The sequence below is a fragment of the Anolis carolinensis genome, unplaced genomic scaffold (genome assembly GCF_035594765.1).
Source record: "Anolis carolinensis isolate JA03-04 unplaced genomic scaffold, rAnoCar3.1.pri scaffold_14, whole genome shotgun sequence".
NCBI lineage: Eukaryota > Metazoa > Chordata > Lepidosauria > Squamata > Dactyloidae > Anolis > Anolis carolinensis.
The window spans coordinates 12,038,870-12,057,251 of NW_026943825.1; the positions used below are offsets into that span (position 1 = coordinate 12,038,870).

General features: G+C 43.0%; 1 protein-coding gene across 8 annotated transcripts in view; it reads left to right on the forward strand.

The window, feature by feature from the left end:
• Positions 1-18,382, forward strand: part of sema6c (semaphorin 6C) — a 220,482-nt gene that overhangs the window by 188,571 nt on the left and 13,529 nt on the right. For 4 of the 8 annotated variants that reach the window (XM_062964943.1, XM_062964942.1, XM_062964945.1 and 1 more), the window contains 2 exons: positions 4,345-4,395; positions 12,738-12,911. The exons of 2 other annotated variants lie outside the window; for them this stretch is intronic. In XM_062964943.1, coding sequence (XP_062821013.1) covers positions 4,345-4,395; positions 12,738-12,911 — 225 coding nt within the window. The remainder of the gene's footprint in view (positions 1-4,344; positions 4,396-12,737; positions 12,912-18,382) is intronic. 2 more of the 8 variants (XM_062964946.1, XM_062964947.1) reach the window with 1 other exon arrangement.

Sequence of the window (18,382 nt, forward strand, 5' to 3'; positions counted from 1 at the left end):
GGTCCTTCAGACCGTTGGAGGGCCGGATTATAGTTTTTAAAAAAACCTAAGAACAAATTCCTATGCACACTGCACATATCTTATTTTGAAGTAAAAACAAAAACAAAAACAAAAAGGGAACAAATACAACCTCAATGTTAATCATCATCAAAATAATAAAGAAGGTTGGAAGAGACCCCTTGGGACATCTACTCCAACCCCCTTCTGCTTTTGTGCACCACACCATAATCAAAGCACCCCTGACAGATAGCCACCCAATAATAATAATAATAATAATAATAATAATAATAATAATAATAATAGTCAGGGTACTCTTGTTTCCATAGCTGATGCATCCTTTTTTGGTAGCCACGCCTTTGAGGTTCAGATTTGTAGTAGCATTTCATAATTGTGCGGTTTTCTGGCATTGTATATTTCTGCCGCTTCTGTGACTGTTCATTTGGGTTTTGATGATTCTGTAGCTCACTTGTCGATGGATGTCCAGAATCAGCAGCATCCACCGCGGTCCTTTTTATCCTGGGTGACGACCGAGCCAGTATAGACTTTGTTTGGGTTTGATTCTCCATAATGCTAATGGGTTCGGTGCTCTTGGTTGTGCTCCTCAGCTGAGGCCTCTCTGGCTTGGTTGGACCTGCCGGTAGTTACACTACCACCAGCACAGCCCTCAACAGGAAAAACTCAGCCGCTATCCCGACCTCAAGATTGAACTTCAAAGACTCTGGCAGAAACCAGTACAGGTGGTCCCGGTGGTGATGGGCACACTGGGTGCTGTGCCAAAAGATCTCAGCCGGCATTTGGAAACAATAGACATTGACAAAATCACCATCTGCCAACTGCAAAAGGCCACCCTACTGGGATCTGCACACATCATCAGAAAAAAATACATCACACAGTCCTAGACACTTGGGAAGTGTTCGACTTGTGGTTTTGCGAAACGAAATCCAGCATATCTATCTTGTTTGCTGTGCCATACAACGTCGTTGTGTTGATAATAATAATAATAATAATAGTAATAATACCACCATAATAAACATGGTTGGAAAAGACCCCTTGGGCCATATAGTCCAACCCCATTCTCCCTTTGTGAACCAAAACATAAAGCACCCCTGACCAACACCAACACCAATAATATTGTAATAATCAGGGTTGGAAGAAATTGCTAGCCTTCAAGAAAAATGAATCCACGACAGGGCTGCAAAGAAGGGAGTCTGCATGGGAAGATAAAACGGGAGGCCTCTACCTTTTGCCACAGGCATGCTTCCATTGTTGTTGTGCCCCCTCCATCGCTGAGGAAGGCACACACCAGGTGAGGGAGGAGGCGGAAAAGGAGCGTGCGAGGCGAGCGAGGAGGCAGGAAAGGCATGAACCTTTCCCTCCTCCCTCGCCCCATGCTGGCCTTTCTCGGCGGGGGGCGAGGAAGGAAAAGTGCATGCCTTTTCCTCGCCCCGTTCAGCCCTTCCTCGGCGGTGGAGTGCTGCAGGGCTCCGTCCTGGGCCCGGTTCTGTTCAACATCTTTATTAACAACTTAGACGAAGGGTTAGAAGGCACAATCATCAAGTTTGCAGACGACACAAAACTGGGAGGGATAGCTAACACTCCAGAAGACAGGAGCAGAATTCAAAACGATCTTGACAGACTAGAGAGATGGGCCGAAACTAACAAAATGAAGTTCAACAGGGACAAATGCAAGATACTTCACTTCGGCAGAAAAAATGGAAATCAAAGATACAGAATGGGGGATGAGGCCTGGCTTGACAGCAGTGTGTGCGAAAAAGACCTTGGAGTCCTCATGGACAACAAGTTAAACATGAGCCAACAATGTGATGCGGCTGCTAAAAAAGCCAATGGGATTCTGTCCTGCATCAATAGGGGAATAGCGTCTAGATCCAGGGAAGTCCTGCTCCCCCTCTACTCTGCCTTGGTCAGACCACACCTGGAATCACACTGGGTCCAATTTTGGGCACCACAGTTGAAGGAGATGTTGACAAGCTGGAAAGCGTCCAGAGGAGGGCGACTAAAATGATTAAGGGTCTGGAGAACAAGCCCTATGAGGAGCGGCTTAAAGAGCTGGGCATGTTTAGCCTGCAGAAGAGAAGGCTGAGAGGAGACATGAGAGCCATGTACAAATACGTGAAGGGAAGTCATAGGGAGGAGGGAGGGAGCTTGTTTTCTGCTGCCCTGCAGACTAGGACACGGAACAATGGCTTCAAACTACAGGAAAGGAGATTCCACTTGAACATCAGGAAGAACTTCCTCACTGTGAGAAGGGCTGTTCGGCAGTGGAACTCTCTCCCCGGGGCCGTGGTGGAGGCTCCTTCTTTGGAGGCTTTTAAAGAGAGGCTGGATGGCCATCTGTCGGGGGTGCTTTGAATGCGATTTCCTGCTTCTTAGCAGGGGGTTGGACTAGATGGCCCATGTGGTCTCTTCCAACTCTACTATTCTATGATTCTATGAAAGGTGCATGTGGGACAAGGAAAAGGCGTGAGCTTTTCTCTCACTCTGCGCGCACCTTTCCTGCTGCCTTCCTTGGTAGCAGTGGCGGGAAAGCTGTCTGCGAGGCAAGGGAGGAAAGGCGCACGCCTTTCCCTCGCCCCATGCAGCCCTTCCTCAGCGGCGGCAGCGGGAAAGGTGTGCGCAGGACGAGGAAAAGCCATGCACCTTTCTTTCCTCCCTCACCCCGCATGCATCTTTCCCACTGCCTCCCTCGGCGATGCGGCAGGAAAGCTACCCGCGGGGTGAGGGAGGAAAGGCACAGACCTTTTCCTCGCCTCGTGCGGCCCTTCCTCGGTGGCGGCGAGGGAAAGCGGGGCGAGAGAGCAAAGCCACATGCCTTTTACTCGCCCTGTACGGCCCTTCCTTGGCGGCTTGGGGAAAGGTGCCGTGGGGCGAGGGAGACGAGAAAGGCATCGCCTTTTCCTCCTTCTCCTTCACACCACATGCACCTTCCTTGACAGAGGAGGAAGGAGCCACCGCCGCGGGGGCCGGATAAATGGCCCCGGTGGGCCGCATCTGGCCCGCGGGCCGTAGTTTGGGGACCCCTGATCTAGGACAATGATGGGCAACCTTTTGCGCTTGGTGTGTCAAAATTCACCAAAAAACCTAGCATGACTTGGGTGGTGTGTCACTTCGAGAGAAAAACCATAATTTCACAATATATATAGTTTAAATAACAAAAATATATAATTGTAATATATAACTGTATTTAATAGATCAAAAACTATTTACTGCCATTATTTCCATGTACAACAATCGATGGTACCTCTTGCAGTTTCTCTCTATTCTAATTTCAGTGGAGTCATGAATAATGAATAATATAATAATAATATACTGTAGAGTCTCACTTATCCAACACTCGCTTATCCAACGTTCTGGATTATCCAACGCATTTTTGTAGTCAACGTTTTTAATACATCGTGATATTTTGGTGCTAAATTCATGAATACAGTAATTACAACATAACATTACTGCATATTGAACTACTTTTTCTGTCCAATTTGTTGTATAACATGATGTTTTGGTGCTTAATTTGTACAATATAACCTAATTTGATGTTTAATAGGCTTTTCCTTCATCCCTCCTTATTATCCAACATATTCGCTTATCCAACGTTCTGCCGGCCCATTTATGTTGGATAAGTGAGACTCTACTGTAATAGTAATAATAGGATAGGATAATATACTACAATTATATATATATATATATATATATATATATACACACACACACACACACACACAGTAGAGTCTCGCTTATTCAAGCTAAACAAGGGAACTATTCCAACTGAAGAAATAGAATTAAGTGCAACAGATATATACCACCAGGACAAGCCTTACAAAGGCGAAAATCATTCACCAAAGGCTTGTTGGAAGAGCTACGTTTTTAAGGTCTTCCTAAAGATTACAAGGGTGGGGGCTTGCCTAATCTCTTTAGGGAGTGAGTTCGAGATCGGTAGCAACCGACACAGATAACAGCATTACTTTATCCCATATGGGAACTGGTTGTGGGAACCGACTCAATCTTTAGGATTCCAGTTCCAAAACATTGACATTTTGGAAGTGACCAGCTTTTCCTTCAATTTTGTCATGCAATATTTTGTTGTGCCAGCTGTCAGCTCTAGTTTGTAGTGCGGTTTTCTTGTACAGGTTTTGTCAGGTTCCTCCATCTCTGATTCCGACATTGTTGGAGAGTCTGGCTCTGGCATGACTCTCTGTTCCCACCCGCAACCCGTTTTTGCTTTTCCCGTTGGCGCCTGAACCCAGCTTCCCAAATGGCCACCTCACCTTCCCAAATGGCCACCTCCCCCCACTTCCCATCCCGTCTCTGATCTCCTCCTTTCCTTTCTAGATGTCGTATCTGCCACCGGGAACCATGACGGCAGCATTGATTCAGCTTACGGTTAGTACCTCCCTTAGCGCTTCCCTGCCCTTGGCTCCCTCAATGGCTCATTCCCTCTCCTTTCTCGTTTGCTCTTTTTCGGGTTGCCTCCCAATGCCTGGCTCAGGTGTCCACAAAGTGTGGCATTTTGGGTCATATTGGGAAACCTGAACGTGGTGCCAACTTGGCGTCATGGGTCCAGAAGGTTGTGGTTTCGGGGGAAAGGTCCCAAAGGTTTCTTTATGTGATGGAGATATGAAGGTAGGCATCTATCAGGTTCACCCTTTATGTTGTGGAGATATGAAGGTAGGCATCTATCAGGTTCACCCTTTATGTTGTGGAGATATGAAGGTAGGCATCTAGCAGGTTCAGCCTTTATGTTGTGGAGATATGAAGGTAGGCATCTAGCAGGTTCAGCCTTTATGTTGTGGAGATATGAAGGTAGGCATCTAGCAGGTTCAGCCTTTATGTTGTGGAGATATGAAGGTAGGCATCTAGCAGGTTCAGCCTTTATGTTGTGGAGATATGAAGGTAGGCATCTAGCAGGTTCAGCTTTCACGTTATGGAGATATGAAGGTAGGCATCTAGCAGGTTCAGCCTTTATGTTATGGAGATATGAAGGTAGACATCTAGCAGGTTCAGCCTTTACATTATGGAGATATGAAGGTAGGCATCTAGCAGGTTCAGCCTTTACGTTATGGAGATATGAAGGTAGGCATCTAGGAGGTTCAGCCTTTACGTTATGGAGATATGAAGGTAGGCATCTAGTAGGTTCAGCCTTTACGTTATGGAGATATGAAGATAGTCATCCATCAGATTGAGCCTTTACATTATGGAGATATAAAGGTAGGCATCCATCAGATTCAGCCTTTACATTATAGAGATATGAAGATAGGCATCTAGCAGGTTCAGCTTTCACATTATGGAGATATGAAGGTAGGCCTCCTGCAAGTTCAGCCTTTACATTATGGAAACATGGAAGGTAAGCATCTAGCAGGTTCAGCCTTTACAGTATAGAGATATGAAAAGAGGCCTCCTGCAAGTTCAGCCTTTATGCTATGGAGACATGAAAGTAGGCATCTAGCAGGGTTACATTATGGATATATGAAAAATAGGCCTCCATAATGTAAAGTTCAGCCTTTACGCTATGGAAACATGAAGATAGGCCTCCCGCAGGTTCAGCCTTTATTTACATTATGGAGATATGAAGGTAGGCATCTAGCAGTTTCAGCCTTTACTTTATGGAGATATGAAGGTAGGCGTCTAACAAGTTCAGCCTTTACTTTATGGAGATATGAAGATAAGCATCCAGCAGGTTCAGCCTCCAATTGTAAATGTTGCCTCAAGACGGGAACTGGTCAACTCCTGCTTTGAGTGATGTGGCTTCCAATCACCAAGGGCCACTTGCAAACTTTTACTTTTCTGGAAGGAAAGGGGGAAAACTATCACCACTGTTTGGGGCATCTCGCAAAGCCAATTTTGGAACAAACCCCCCCGTGAAAGACTCAAGCAATGCTCCATCCCTCATTGCATCTCATCCCATCCGGCACCATTTCTAATTCCATCTCATTCTCCTCCCACACTTCGCCATCGTCTTCCATGAGAGGAAGATTTCACCCATTTGTCTGTCATTTTGGCGAGGAGAAATATAGCTAGAGTGTCGCTGATCCGAAAAGCTCGGGTCCAGCAGTGTTTCGGGTTCCAGTTTTGGAACATTTGCACGTTCATAATGGAGATCCCCTCCTGGATCCCATGTCTAAATGTGACATTCATTTTATGTGGCGTGTTTTTAGCAACGTTGTGCAGGAAGCAATGTGCGATCCGTATATTAGGTATGTCCAAAAAATCGTTTTGAATCTTATATTGGATTGATATCGGATTGTTCTCGCTTTTTGAGACGCATTCCGATACGTTGTCTCACGGCGCAACTGGCAATGTAATTTGAACCATCATTGGCCCATTCTCTAATTGTCTCTTAATGTTTCGTTAATTTTTTTCCCCAAATTTTTTTAAAATATATTTTAAAAATATTTTAAATTTTTTGTTTGTTTCTGCAACCTACCTTGAATGGGAGCTTAGCGCAGCCGGCCAATCAGAAGCTTCCAAGATGGACGCAAAGGTGGGGGCTAGGGTCCTCTGCGTCCACCTGGAATTTCTAGTTTTCAAAGTATCTTTGCACAACTTGCAAGGACATTGCTTGGCGTGGTCAACATTTCTAATTGAAGGCATTGAGTTGAGGCTTGTGGGATCACATAGCCAGAGGCACCATTGATTTCCAGTGTCCTTCTTGCTTACAAATATATCAAGGGAATTTATAGTTTTCAAAGTTTCCTGTGTCTGCAAATGTCCACCATTTTCGTGGATTTCCGGCCACAGAAACAAAGATACACAAGTAGAAGAGGGACTTTCACAGTCATAAAAACCCAATTGAACAGGAAATAAGACGTTCAAACCAGGAACAGGTTTCTTCAAATATTAAAAAATAGTGTATTATAAAAAGTTATGAAAATTCACCAAAAATCATAGGAGACAGGAAACGTTCTGCAATTTTTTGAGCTAAGAGTGTTGAATGTGTTCTCACACTGTGCCAAATTTGATGAGGATAGCTCCAGAAATGAGGGCGGGAGAGCCCTGTAAAAGCCCCCCCCCCCGGGTGCAGGTTTTTTTGGTGATTGCGCATAAATGTTTTTAGAAACATTTAGAATCATTACGAATTTTCAGAAATATCTGAAATTTTTGGGTGAAAAAAATCGGAAATAGTTTCTATTTCGAAGCGCCGGCGCCCCCTACTTTAGAAACGAGAATTGAAAGTTTTTTTTCATTGATCGGACATGCCTACCGTATACTCTTCGGCAAAGGAACTTTACGAGCAGGGTAAACTCTGCAGCATGGCCACGTTTCAGTCCCTTTAGACATCGGGCCAAAACGGAGTTAGTTGCCTTGGAAAACATTCAGAAGAAAACCTGTTAAATCAATTTCGGAATCTCCGCCTGCACTTCAGTCTCATTTTCTAAACAGACTTGCAGCCTTTTGAATGTTTTGGTTGCTTGCCATTTCAACTGCCGGGACGACCCAAGAGTGTTCCGGGTCCGGGAAAGAAATAACAAGGGCGGCCGAAAGACCCAAGTTTTGAGCTCGGAAGCTAAGCAGGGCCAGCCCTGGTTGGTACTTGGATGGGAGACATGGAAGAGGAAGGAGATGGCAGAACCACGGGAGATGCATGCCCAAAACGTGCCCGGGACGACCCAAGTGTGTTCCGGGTTCGGGAAAGAAATAACAAGGGCGGCCGAAAGACCCAAGTTTTGAGCTCGGAAGCTAAGCAGGGCCAGCCCTGGTTGGTACTTGGATGGGAGACATGGAAGAGGAAGGAGATGGCAGAACCACGGGAGATGCATGCCCAAAACGTGCCCGGGACGACCCAAGTGTGTTCCGGGTTCGGGAAAGAAATAACAAGGGCGGCCGAAAGACCCAAGTTTTGAGCTCGGAAGCTAAGCAGGGCCAGCCCTGGTTGGTACTTGGATGGGAGACATGGAAGAGGAAGGAGATGGCAGAACCACGGGAGATGCATGCCCAAAACGTGCCCGGGACGACCCAAGTGTGTTCCGGGTTCGGGAAAGAAATAACAAGGGCGGCCGAAAGACCCAAGTTTTGAGCTCGGAAGCTAAGCAGGGCCAGCCCTGGTTGGTACTTGGATGGGAGACATGGAAGAGGAAGGAGATGGCAGAACCACGGGAGATGCATGCCCAAAACGTGCCCGGGACGACCCAAGTGTGTTCCGGGTTCGGGAAAGAAATAACAAGGGCGGCCGAAAGACCCACGTTTTGAGTTCGGAAGCTAAGCAGGGCCAGCCCTGGTTGGTACTTGGATGGGAGACATGGAAGAGGAAGGAGATGGCAGAACCATGGGAGATGCATGCCCAAAACGTGCCCGTCGGTCCCCTTTGCCAACTCCGTTATCGAGCTTCGTTTCCGTCCCCTTTTGCCCCCTTTTTGAAAACCTGTTTGGGGTCAGCCGAGGGTGATACGAGCGGGATGGAGCTGTCTACCAGAGCCGCAGGTTTCCCATTTCTTCTTGGCGCTCTCTCCATGCAAACCTTGGCGGCGTGGCTCTCGCTTCCGTGAGCAAAGCGAGAAAGAGAGAGACAAGAAATGGGAAACGTCTCGGGAAGCATCTGGGATTCATTACGGACTCTTGGCCGGAGTTTTTGGAGAGGGACGCCTGACACGCAGGCAGGCCTTGCTTTGGCCGCCTGACAACCGAATCCGGCAAACTCGCCAGATTTTGTTTGAAAGACTTCTTGCGACATAGCATATCACTTTAGTTTTTGGGCTTTTTTGGATCTGTGCAACGGGGCCCCTGCGGACGTGGCACTGAATGCAACCCAGACGGGCACATTTCGCTCCCTTTAGTGACTCTGATTTGCAAAGTCAACCTGGTTTAGAAGGCAAACGGAACAAATTACTGAGTGCTTAGGGTGAAAATGTAGTTCTTGTTTGTTTGAGTCTGGTTTTTGGAACATTTCAGACTTCTGGATAAGAGATACTGGCTCTGGATCTTCTTCATCAAAGCCATTTTGCTATCTAAGACAAAATCTAGGTTGTGGCCGCTGAAAGCTGCTTTTCTGGACTTTAAAAGACTTTCAGAAACTTACTGTATATACTCGAGTATAAGCCTAGTTTTTCAGCCGTTTTTTTAAGACTGAAAAAGCCCCCCTCGGCTTATACTCGGGTGAGGGTCCTGGTTGACTTATATTTGGGTCAGCTTATACTCGAGAATATATGTTACAATTATTATTTTTCTCTATTATTATTGGTATTCTTACATTTATTATTTTTCTCTATTATTGTTGCTAAAAGGTAAAGGTTTTCCCCTGACGATAAGTCCAGTCGTGACCGGGGTTGGTGCTCATCTCAATTTCTAAGCCGAAGAGCTGGCGTTGTCCATAGACACCTCCAAGGTCATGTTGCCACTGACATGGAGCATGGAGTGTTGTTACCCTCCCATCGGAACGGTACCTATTGATCTACCCACATTTGCAGGTTTTCGAACTGCTAGGCTGGCAGGAGCTGGGGCTAACAGCGGGCGCTCACTCCGCTCCCGGGATTTGAACCTGTGAGTTCAGCAGCTCAGCACTTTAACACACTGCGCCACCAAGGGCCCCATGATTGTTGCTACTATTACATTTATTTTACTCTATTTTTATTATTATTATTAATACATTTATTATTTCACTCTGATCTTATTATTATTATTGCATTTATTATTTTACTCTATTTATTATTACATGTATTATTTTCCTGTATTTATTATTATTATTACATGCATTATTTTACTCTATTATTATTAAAAGGATACATAAGCACATTGACATTGAAGAAGATGAGAATCATGATTTGATCAGTCGGACAGTCTTATCTTAAATTTGAGCTTGATGTAAATATTCAAAAACATTTAACCTACTGATGCCTCAATTAATGTAATTTCATTGGTATCTATTTTTATTTCTGAAATTTACCACCCTCGGCTTATACTAGAGTCAATGTTTTCCCGGGGTTTTTTTGTGGTAAAATTAGGTGCCTCGGCTTATATTCGGGTTGGCTTATACTTGAGTATATACGGTACCTTTCGAACCAGTTTCAAAACCCACTGAGCCCTGTAGTGTTTTGACTGTCTTTTCCCAAAACTTGCAGCCATTTCTATTTTTCTGGCTGTTGTTGGTTGCTGTTTTGAACAGTCACCCTCCAGAATCTAAGGAGCAATATTGGGCACTCGGCAGCACTGAGCTGCTGAACTTGCGGACTGAAAGGTCGCAGGTTCGAATCCGGGGAGTGGAGTGAGCTCCTGCTGTTAGCTCCAGCTCCTGCCAACCTAGCAGTTCGAAAACATGCAAATGTGGGCAGATGAATAGAAACTGCAGATAGCTGAACTTGCTGACCGAAGGGTCAGAGGTTCGAATGTGAGTAGATCAATAGGTACCGCTCCGGCAGGAAGGTAACGGCGCTCCATGCCGTCATGCCGGCCACGTGACTTGGAGGTGTCTACGGACAACGCCGGCTCTTCGGCTTACAAATGGAGATGAGCACCAACCCGCAGAGTCAGCCACGACTGGACTTAACGTCAGGGGAAAACCTTTACCTTTACCTCTCTATATATAGTCAAATTATATCCAAATTATGGGATGATACATTTGGAAGCCATATTATATATACACGTACTGTATATATGGCTTCCAAATGTGCCATCATCCCATTATTTGGATATAATTTGACCTCATGCAAAGATTTTGTGCCGCATCATTCCAAAACTAAATGAGATGAATGTAAGGGTAATGATCCCACGTGGGTCACGGCATACATTTCTAGAGTTCGGCCCTTGTTTCGTCAACCTCAGTACCCTCAAGGCACCAGGATTTGTCTGAGCTTGTGTCAGCCCTGGTTGATCCTTGGGTGGGAAACCATCCACAAATCCGAGGTCCTCGGAGCCTTAGAAGGAGGCAACAGCAACCTGGATCAGTTTTGCCACGGAAACTGACGGACACATTGTGCCCCAAAGTCCAAACTGTTTACAACTTCCTTCTGGGTCAATTTTGCCAGGGAAATATTGGGCCAGATATGGCCCTAAGGTCTGAAATGTTGACAAAATTGCAAAGAAAACAGTGGGCCAGATTTGGTCCAAATCATTGGCAAAATTAATTCAGAAGAAGCTAGCAAAGGTCCAAACCATTGGCCAAATTGACCAAGAGGAAGGTTGGAAAGGAAACAGTGGGCTGGATTTGGCCCTATAATAATAACAACAACAATTATTATTATTATTATTATTATTATTATTATTATTATTATTATTATTAGAGCCCCCAGATGGTGTAGTGGACTAAGTGACTTGAAGGTTGGGTTGCTGACCTGAAAGCTGCCAGGTTCGAATCCCACCTGGGGAGAGTGCGGATGAGCTCCCTCTATCAGCTCCAGCTCCATGCGGGGACATGAGAGAAGCCTCCCACAAGGATGGTAAAAACATCAAAACATCCGGGCGTCCCCTGGGCAACGTCCTTGCAGACGGCCAATTCTCTCACTCCAGAATCAACTCCGGTTGCTCCTGACACGAAAAAAAAATATTATTATTATTATTATGATTATTATTATTATTATTATTGTATTTCTTATTGAAACAGTGGGCATAATAATAATAATAATAATAATAATAATAATAATAATAATAATAATAATAATAATAAAAAATGTATTTCTTAGGGAAATAGTGGGCCAGATTTGGCCTGATGGCCCAAACGATTGCCAAAATTGATTCAGAAGCAGCGTGCAAAGGAAACAATGGGTCAGATTGGGCCCTATAACAACAACAACAACAACAACAATTGTATTTCTTAGAAAATAGTAGGCCAGATTTGGCCTCATGGCCCGAACCATTGGCAAAACTGATTCAGAAGAAGTGTGCAAAGGAAACAATGGGCTGGATTTGGCCCTATAACAACAACAACAACAATTGTATTTCTTAGGGAAATAGTGGACCAAATTTGGCCCGATGGCCCAAACGATTGGCAAAATTGATTCAGAAGAAGCGTGCAAAGGAAACAATGGGCTGGATTTAGCCCTATAATAACAACAACAACAACAATAATTGTATTTCTTAGGAAATAGCAGGCCAGATTTGGCCCGATGGCCCGAACCATTGGCAAAACTGATTCAGAAGAAGTGTGCAAAGGAAACAATGGGCTGGATTTGGCCCTATAACAACAACAACAACAACAATTGTATTTCTTAGGGAAATAGTGGACCAAATTTGGCCCGATGGCCCAAACGATTGGCAAAATTGATTCAGAAGAAGTGTGCAAAGGAAACAATGGGCTGGATTTAGCCCTATAATAACAACAACAACAACAATAATTGTATTTCTTAGGAAATAGCAGGCCAGATTTGGCCCGATGGCCCGAACCATTGGCAAAATTGATTCAGAAGAAGTATGCAAAGGAAACAATATTTATTTATTTACAGTATTTATATTCCGCCCTTCTTTCTCACCCCGATGGGGACTCAGGGCGGATCACATTACACATATATGGCAAACATTCAATGCCTTGACATAGAACAAAGACAGAGACAAACGCGGGCTCCGAGCTGGCCTCGAACTCATGACTTCTTGGTCAGAGTGATTTGTTGCAGCTGGCTGCTCACCAGCCTGCGCCTGTATTTGGCCCTATAGTTTGAACTGTTTGCAAGATTGACCAAGAGGAAGTTTGGAAAAGAACCAGTGGGCCAGAATTGCCCCCAGATCCGCTCACTTTTGCTCCTTTTCTCAATTTCTTCCCACAACTCCACTCGCTGACGCTCTATTTGTCACCGGTCACGCAGGGAAGATGCCGACCACCACCGCCGCCACCACCACCGCTGCCGCCTCCTCCTCGGCAGCCCCTTCCCGGGAGAGGCCCACGGGGCCCGTGCCCACGAGCATGGCTCCCGGCCCCCACCGGGCCCCTGACGCTGGGGGGCCCCGCTCCACGCTCCACGTGGCTGTGAGCACCCAGGGTAAGGCCCCCGGGACGTCTGCACCCGCTCTGCCTTCCCCGCACGGCCCCGTAACCAAACACTAACGCATGCGGACTGCGGAAATAGGCGCGCCGTTGCCTTCGGACTTTGCATGGTGCATTTCTGTCTTGGAAAGGGAAGGATGTGTCAGATGACGTCCGCACTGATACACTGTCTCTCATTTACTTTCCAATATCTGAAAAATGTGCACCGCGATAAAGGTTCAAACCATAGAACACAATATGTATATTAGAGCATCATATACATAATAATGTTAACAATAATACAAATAATAATTTCAACTGATAACCAAATTCTGTCAGCTGTAGTAGCATACAGTCGCAACTTACAAAGATTTATAGACTGCAATCATCCAGATTTAAATGCTACACAGAGCAGTTTTCAGTATCTTTTTAAGAAAACTTGAAGCTGAGCCAACAATACAGATATTCAAAACATTGCCGCTTACCAGATGAAGGGTTAACTGAAACTGGAGTAAACCTGGGAACCAGTAGTAAACGGCTTGTAAACAGCTTACTTCGGCTCACAGCCAGCTACTCTAAAATAACATCTATTTGACCATTTATTGTCAACAAACTGAAGCTACAGCCTATTGACTGCATTTACATCCTGAGGAGTCCTACAGAATTGCTCCAAGACTACAGAGGCTTTGATTTGTTTTGACTCCAAGCCAAGTTTGAGCCAATTGATTTGCACACTGATACATTGAGTTTTACAGCATATTACATGCATTTGGAGAGACTGGATGTACACATACTGTGTCGCTAACAAACTTTAGTTGGAGTCTTGTTGATACATGTCTGATATATGTTTTATACTGAAACTGCTCTGTGTAGCATTTAAATCTGGATGATTGCAGTCTATAAATCTTTGTAAGTTGCGACTGTGTGCCACTACAGCTGACAGAATTTGGTTATCAGTTGTATTATTATTTGTATTATTGTTAACATTATTATGTATATGATGCTCTAATATACATATTGTGTTCTATGGTTTGAACCTTTATTGTGGTGCACATTTTTCAGATATTGTTTAGAATAGACAGCTGTGTTTAGTTATTGTTACTCATTTACTTTCCATCATCCACAGCCATCTGGACTGTGCGGATGGGATCTGTAGTCCGGCCAGATCTAACTGGGGATGGGGAGGTGCGTGTCTATACTACCGTAGTATATATGTGTACAATCCATTCACCCTGAGATAGGTGACGGCAGCTGACGGATCCACCGTGAGTCAAATGACCCCTAGAGTTGGAAGACACCCCCAAGGAACATCCAAATAATAATAATAATGATAATAATTATAGAATATCACAAAATCCTAGTGCTGGAAGAGACCCCCAAGGGCCACCCAAATAACAACAACAACAACAACAATAATAATAATAGAATATCACAAAATGCTAGAGCTGGAAGAGACCCCCAAGGGCCATCCAAATAATAATGATGATGATGATAATAATAATAATAATAATAATAATAAAAAAATATCACAAAATCCTAGTGCTGGAAGAGACCCCCAAGGGCCATCCAAATAATAATGATGATGATAATAATAATAATAATAATAATAATAATAATAATAATAAAATATCACAAAATCCTAGTGCTGGAAGAGACCCCCAAGGGCCATCCAAATAATAATGATGATGATGATAATAATAATAATAATAAAAAAAAAAAAATCACAAAATCCTAGTGCTGGAAGAGACCCCCAAGGGCCATCCAAATAATAATGATGATGATAATAATAATAATAATAATAATAATAATAATAATAAAATATCACAAAATCCTAGTGCTGGAAGAGACCCCCAAGGGCCATCCAAATAATAATGATGATGATGATGATGATGATGATGATAATAATAATAATAATAAAATATCACAAAATCCTAGTGCTGGAAGAGACCCCCAAGGGCCATCCAAATAATAATAATAATCACAAAATCCTAGTACTGGAAGACCCCCAAGGGCCATCCAGTCCAACCTCATTCTACAAAGCAGCAAGACACAATCTAAGCACCCCCAACAGATGGCCATCCAGCCTCTGCTTAATAATAATAATAATAATAATAATAGAATGTCACAGAATCTTAGAGTGGGAAGGGACCCCCAAGGGCCATCCAGTCCACCCTCCTTCTGCAAAACAGAAAGACACAATCTAAGCGCTCCCAACAGATGACCATCTAGAGTCTGCTTAATGCTAATAATACACATAGCAATAATAATAATAATAATAATAATAATAACAATAATAATAATAATAATAATAATAATAATAATAATAATACATCACACAGTCCTAGACACTTGGGAAGTGTTCGACTTGTGATTTTGTGATATGAAATCCAGCATATCTATCTTGTTTGCTGTGTCATAATAATAATAATAATAATAATAATAATAATAATAATAATAATAATAGAATCACAGAATCTTAGTGTTGGAAGGCACCCCCAAGGGCCATCCAGTCCACCCTCCTTCTGCAAAAAAGAAAGACACAATCTAAGCGCTCCCAACAGATGACCATCTAGTGTCTGCTTAATGCTAATAATACTCATAGCAATAATAATAATAATAATAATAATAATAATAATAATAATAATAGAATCACAGAATCCTAGTGTTGGAAGACACCCCCAAGGGCCATCCAGTCTACAAAGCAGCTAGACATCGGGTTGAGACGTGATGAGATTTTCATTGCAAAACTGAAGCAAAACATGCTGCAGAATATCTCTTCCGCAAAAAATAGTTTAAAAAATTTAATCAACTTTTCCCATGTCTTTATCATAGACCAAATTAGAAAATGACATTTACAACCCAGGAACCAAAATAGTGTAATTGATGGCGACGATGATGATGGTTCAGGTTAGCAAACAGGACCAAACTTTTGGAACCGAAAGCAGCCTGGTGTGTGTTTGTTTGGGGCTTTTTGGGGTCCCATCCCCCAAAGCAAACCTGGGATGTGTAGTTTGGCCCAGTTTGGGAAAAAAGCCAGGCCGGGAAGTCCTGGAAACAGATGTTCCCGAATTGTGCAGACATTGGATTTCCTGTTTTGTTTCAGAGGAAGCGAGAAAGGGGAGGGTGGGATTTGCGGGAGGATTTGTTCGGCCCTTTATAAAAAGACGACGCTGCATCCACATTATTATGTATATATATAAAAGGGTAATGGTATCACGGCACCGGACAAAACAACTAAACTAAATGCCCCACAACCTCGAAAATGGACAGCACAACCTCTCACCCACGCCTCTAGATTCATACAACAAAAAGAAAAGAAAAATTAAGTCCTAGTCACAGCAACACGTGGCCGGGCACAGCTAGTGTATACATATACGTATGTGTGCGTGTAATATTTATTTATGTTTATTTATTGATTAGACTTGTATACCGCTACTCCCAGTTTGGCTCGGAGCGGTTTACAGAACTAGATTAAAACAATACACTTAGCTTTAAAATAACAATAAAAACAACAATAAAAACAGACATAGCCCCGAGTTATATATATATATATATATATATATATATATATATATATATATATATATGTATGTATTATTAGTATTATATTGATATTAAAAATAATAATAATATTAATATTATATGCACCACGTACTGTATTAGCAAACTTGGTCCCTCCGAGTGTTTTGGACTCCAACTCCCATCATTCCTAACAGCCTCAGGCCAGAGAGACCCCCAAGGGCCAACCCATTCTGCAAAACAAGACACAATCTAAGCACTCCCAACAGATGGCCATCGAGCCTCTGTTTAATACTACTACTACTACTAATAATAATAATAGAATCATAGAATCCTAGAGTTAGAAGAGACCCCCAAGGGCCATCCAGTCCAACCTTTCTGCAAAGCAGCAAGACACAATCTAAGCACTCCCCACAGATGGCCATCCAACCTCTGCTTATTATTATTAATAATAATAATAATAATAATAATAATAATAATAATAATAGAATCACAAAATGCTAATGTTGGAAGAGACCCCCAAGGGCCATCCAGTCCAACCTCAAAGCAGCAAGACACACTCTAAGCACTCCCAACAGATGGCCATTGAGCCTCTGTTTAATACTACTACTACTACTACTACTACTACTAATAACAACAACAATAACAATAATAATAATAATAATAGAATCACAAAATCCTAGTGTTGGAAGGGATCCCCAAGGGCCATCCAGTCCAACCTTATTCTGCAAAGCAGCTAGACACAATCTAAGCACTCCCAACAGATGGCCATCCAGCCTCTGTAATAATAATAATAATAATAATAATAATAATAATAATAATAATAATAATAATAATAGAATCACAGAATCCTAGAGTTAGAAGAGACCCCCCAAGGGCCATCCAGTCCAACCTCATTCTGCAAATCAGCAAGACACAATCTAAGCACTCCCAACAGATGGCCATCCAGCCTCTGTTTAATACTAATAATACTAATAATAATAATAATAATAGTAATCAGACTCCTAGTGTGGGAAGAGACCCCCAAGGGCCATCCAGTCCAACCTTATTCTGCAAAGCAGCTAGACACAATCTAAGCACTCCCAACAGATGGCCATCCAGCCTCTGTAATAATAATAATAATAATAATAATAATAATAATAATAATAATAATAATAATAATAGAATCACAGAATCCTAGAGTTAGAAGAGACCCCCCAAGGGCCATCCAGTCCAACCTCATTCTGCAAATCAGCAAGACACAATCTAAGCACTCCCAACAGATGGCCATCCAGCCTCTGTTTAATACTAATAATACTAATAATAATAATAATAATAATAGTAATCAGACTCCTAGTGTGGGAAGAGACCCCCAAGGGCCATCCAGTCCAACCTCAAAGCAGCTAGACACAATCTAATCACTCCCAACAGATGGCCATCCAGCCTCTGTAATAATAATAATAATAATAATAATAATAATAATAATAATAATAATAATAGAATCACAGAATCCTAGAGTTAGAAGAGACCTCCAAGGGCCATCTAGTCCAACCTCATTCTGCAAAGCAGAAAGACACAATCTAAGCACTCCCAACAGATGGGACAAAGTTTGCACATACCTGGTCTATAGACTCTTATTTATACGAAACCCATTTGTTATGAATCCGACTCGTTAGGAAATACGAACATATTTTGGCATTGTAAACACCTCTTGTTGTTTCCATCCTCATCATCAATGTCATCATCATCATCATCATCATCCCATGCCTTTTTCCCATCCAAGACTCCAGGCATCCTATCTATATTCATCAAATCTATAGATATAAAAATGTAATGTGCATAATTAGGACCGAGTTGACAACAAAACCACTGGGCCAAATCACCCTAAATTTGGCCACAGTACTCATTACTTTCTAAGGAGTGACCTTACAGCTTCAAAGCCTGGCTGCTTCATACCAAGGGGACTCCATTGTTGGCCCACTTGAATAC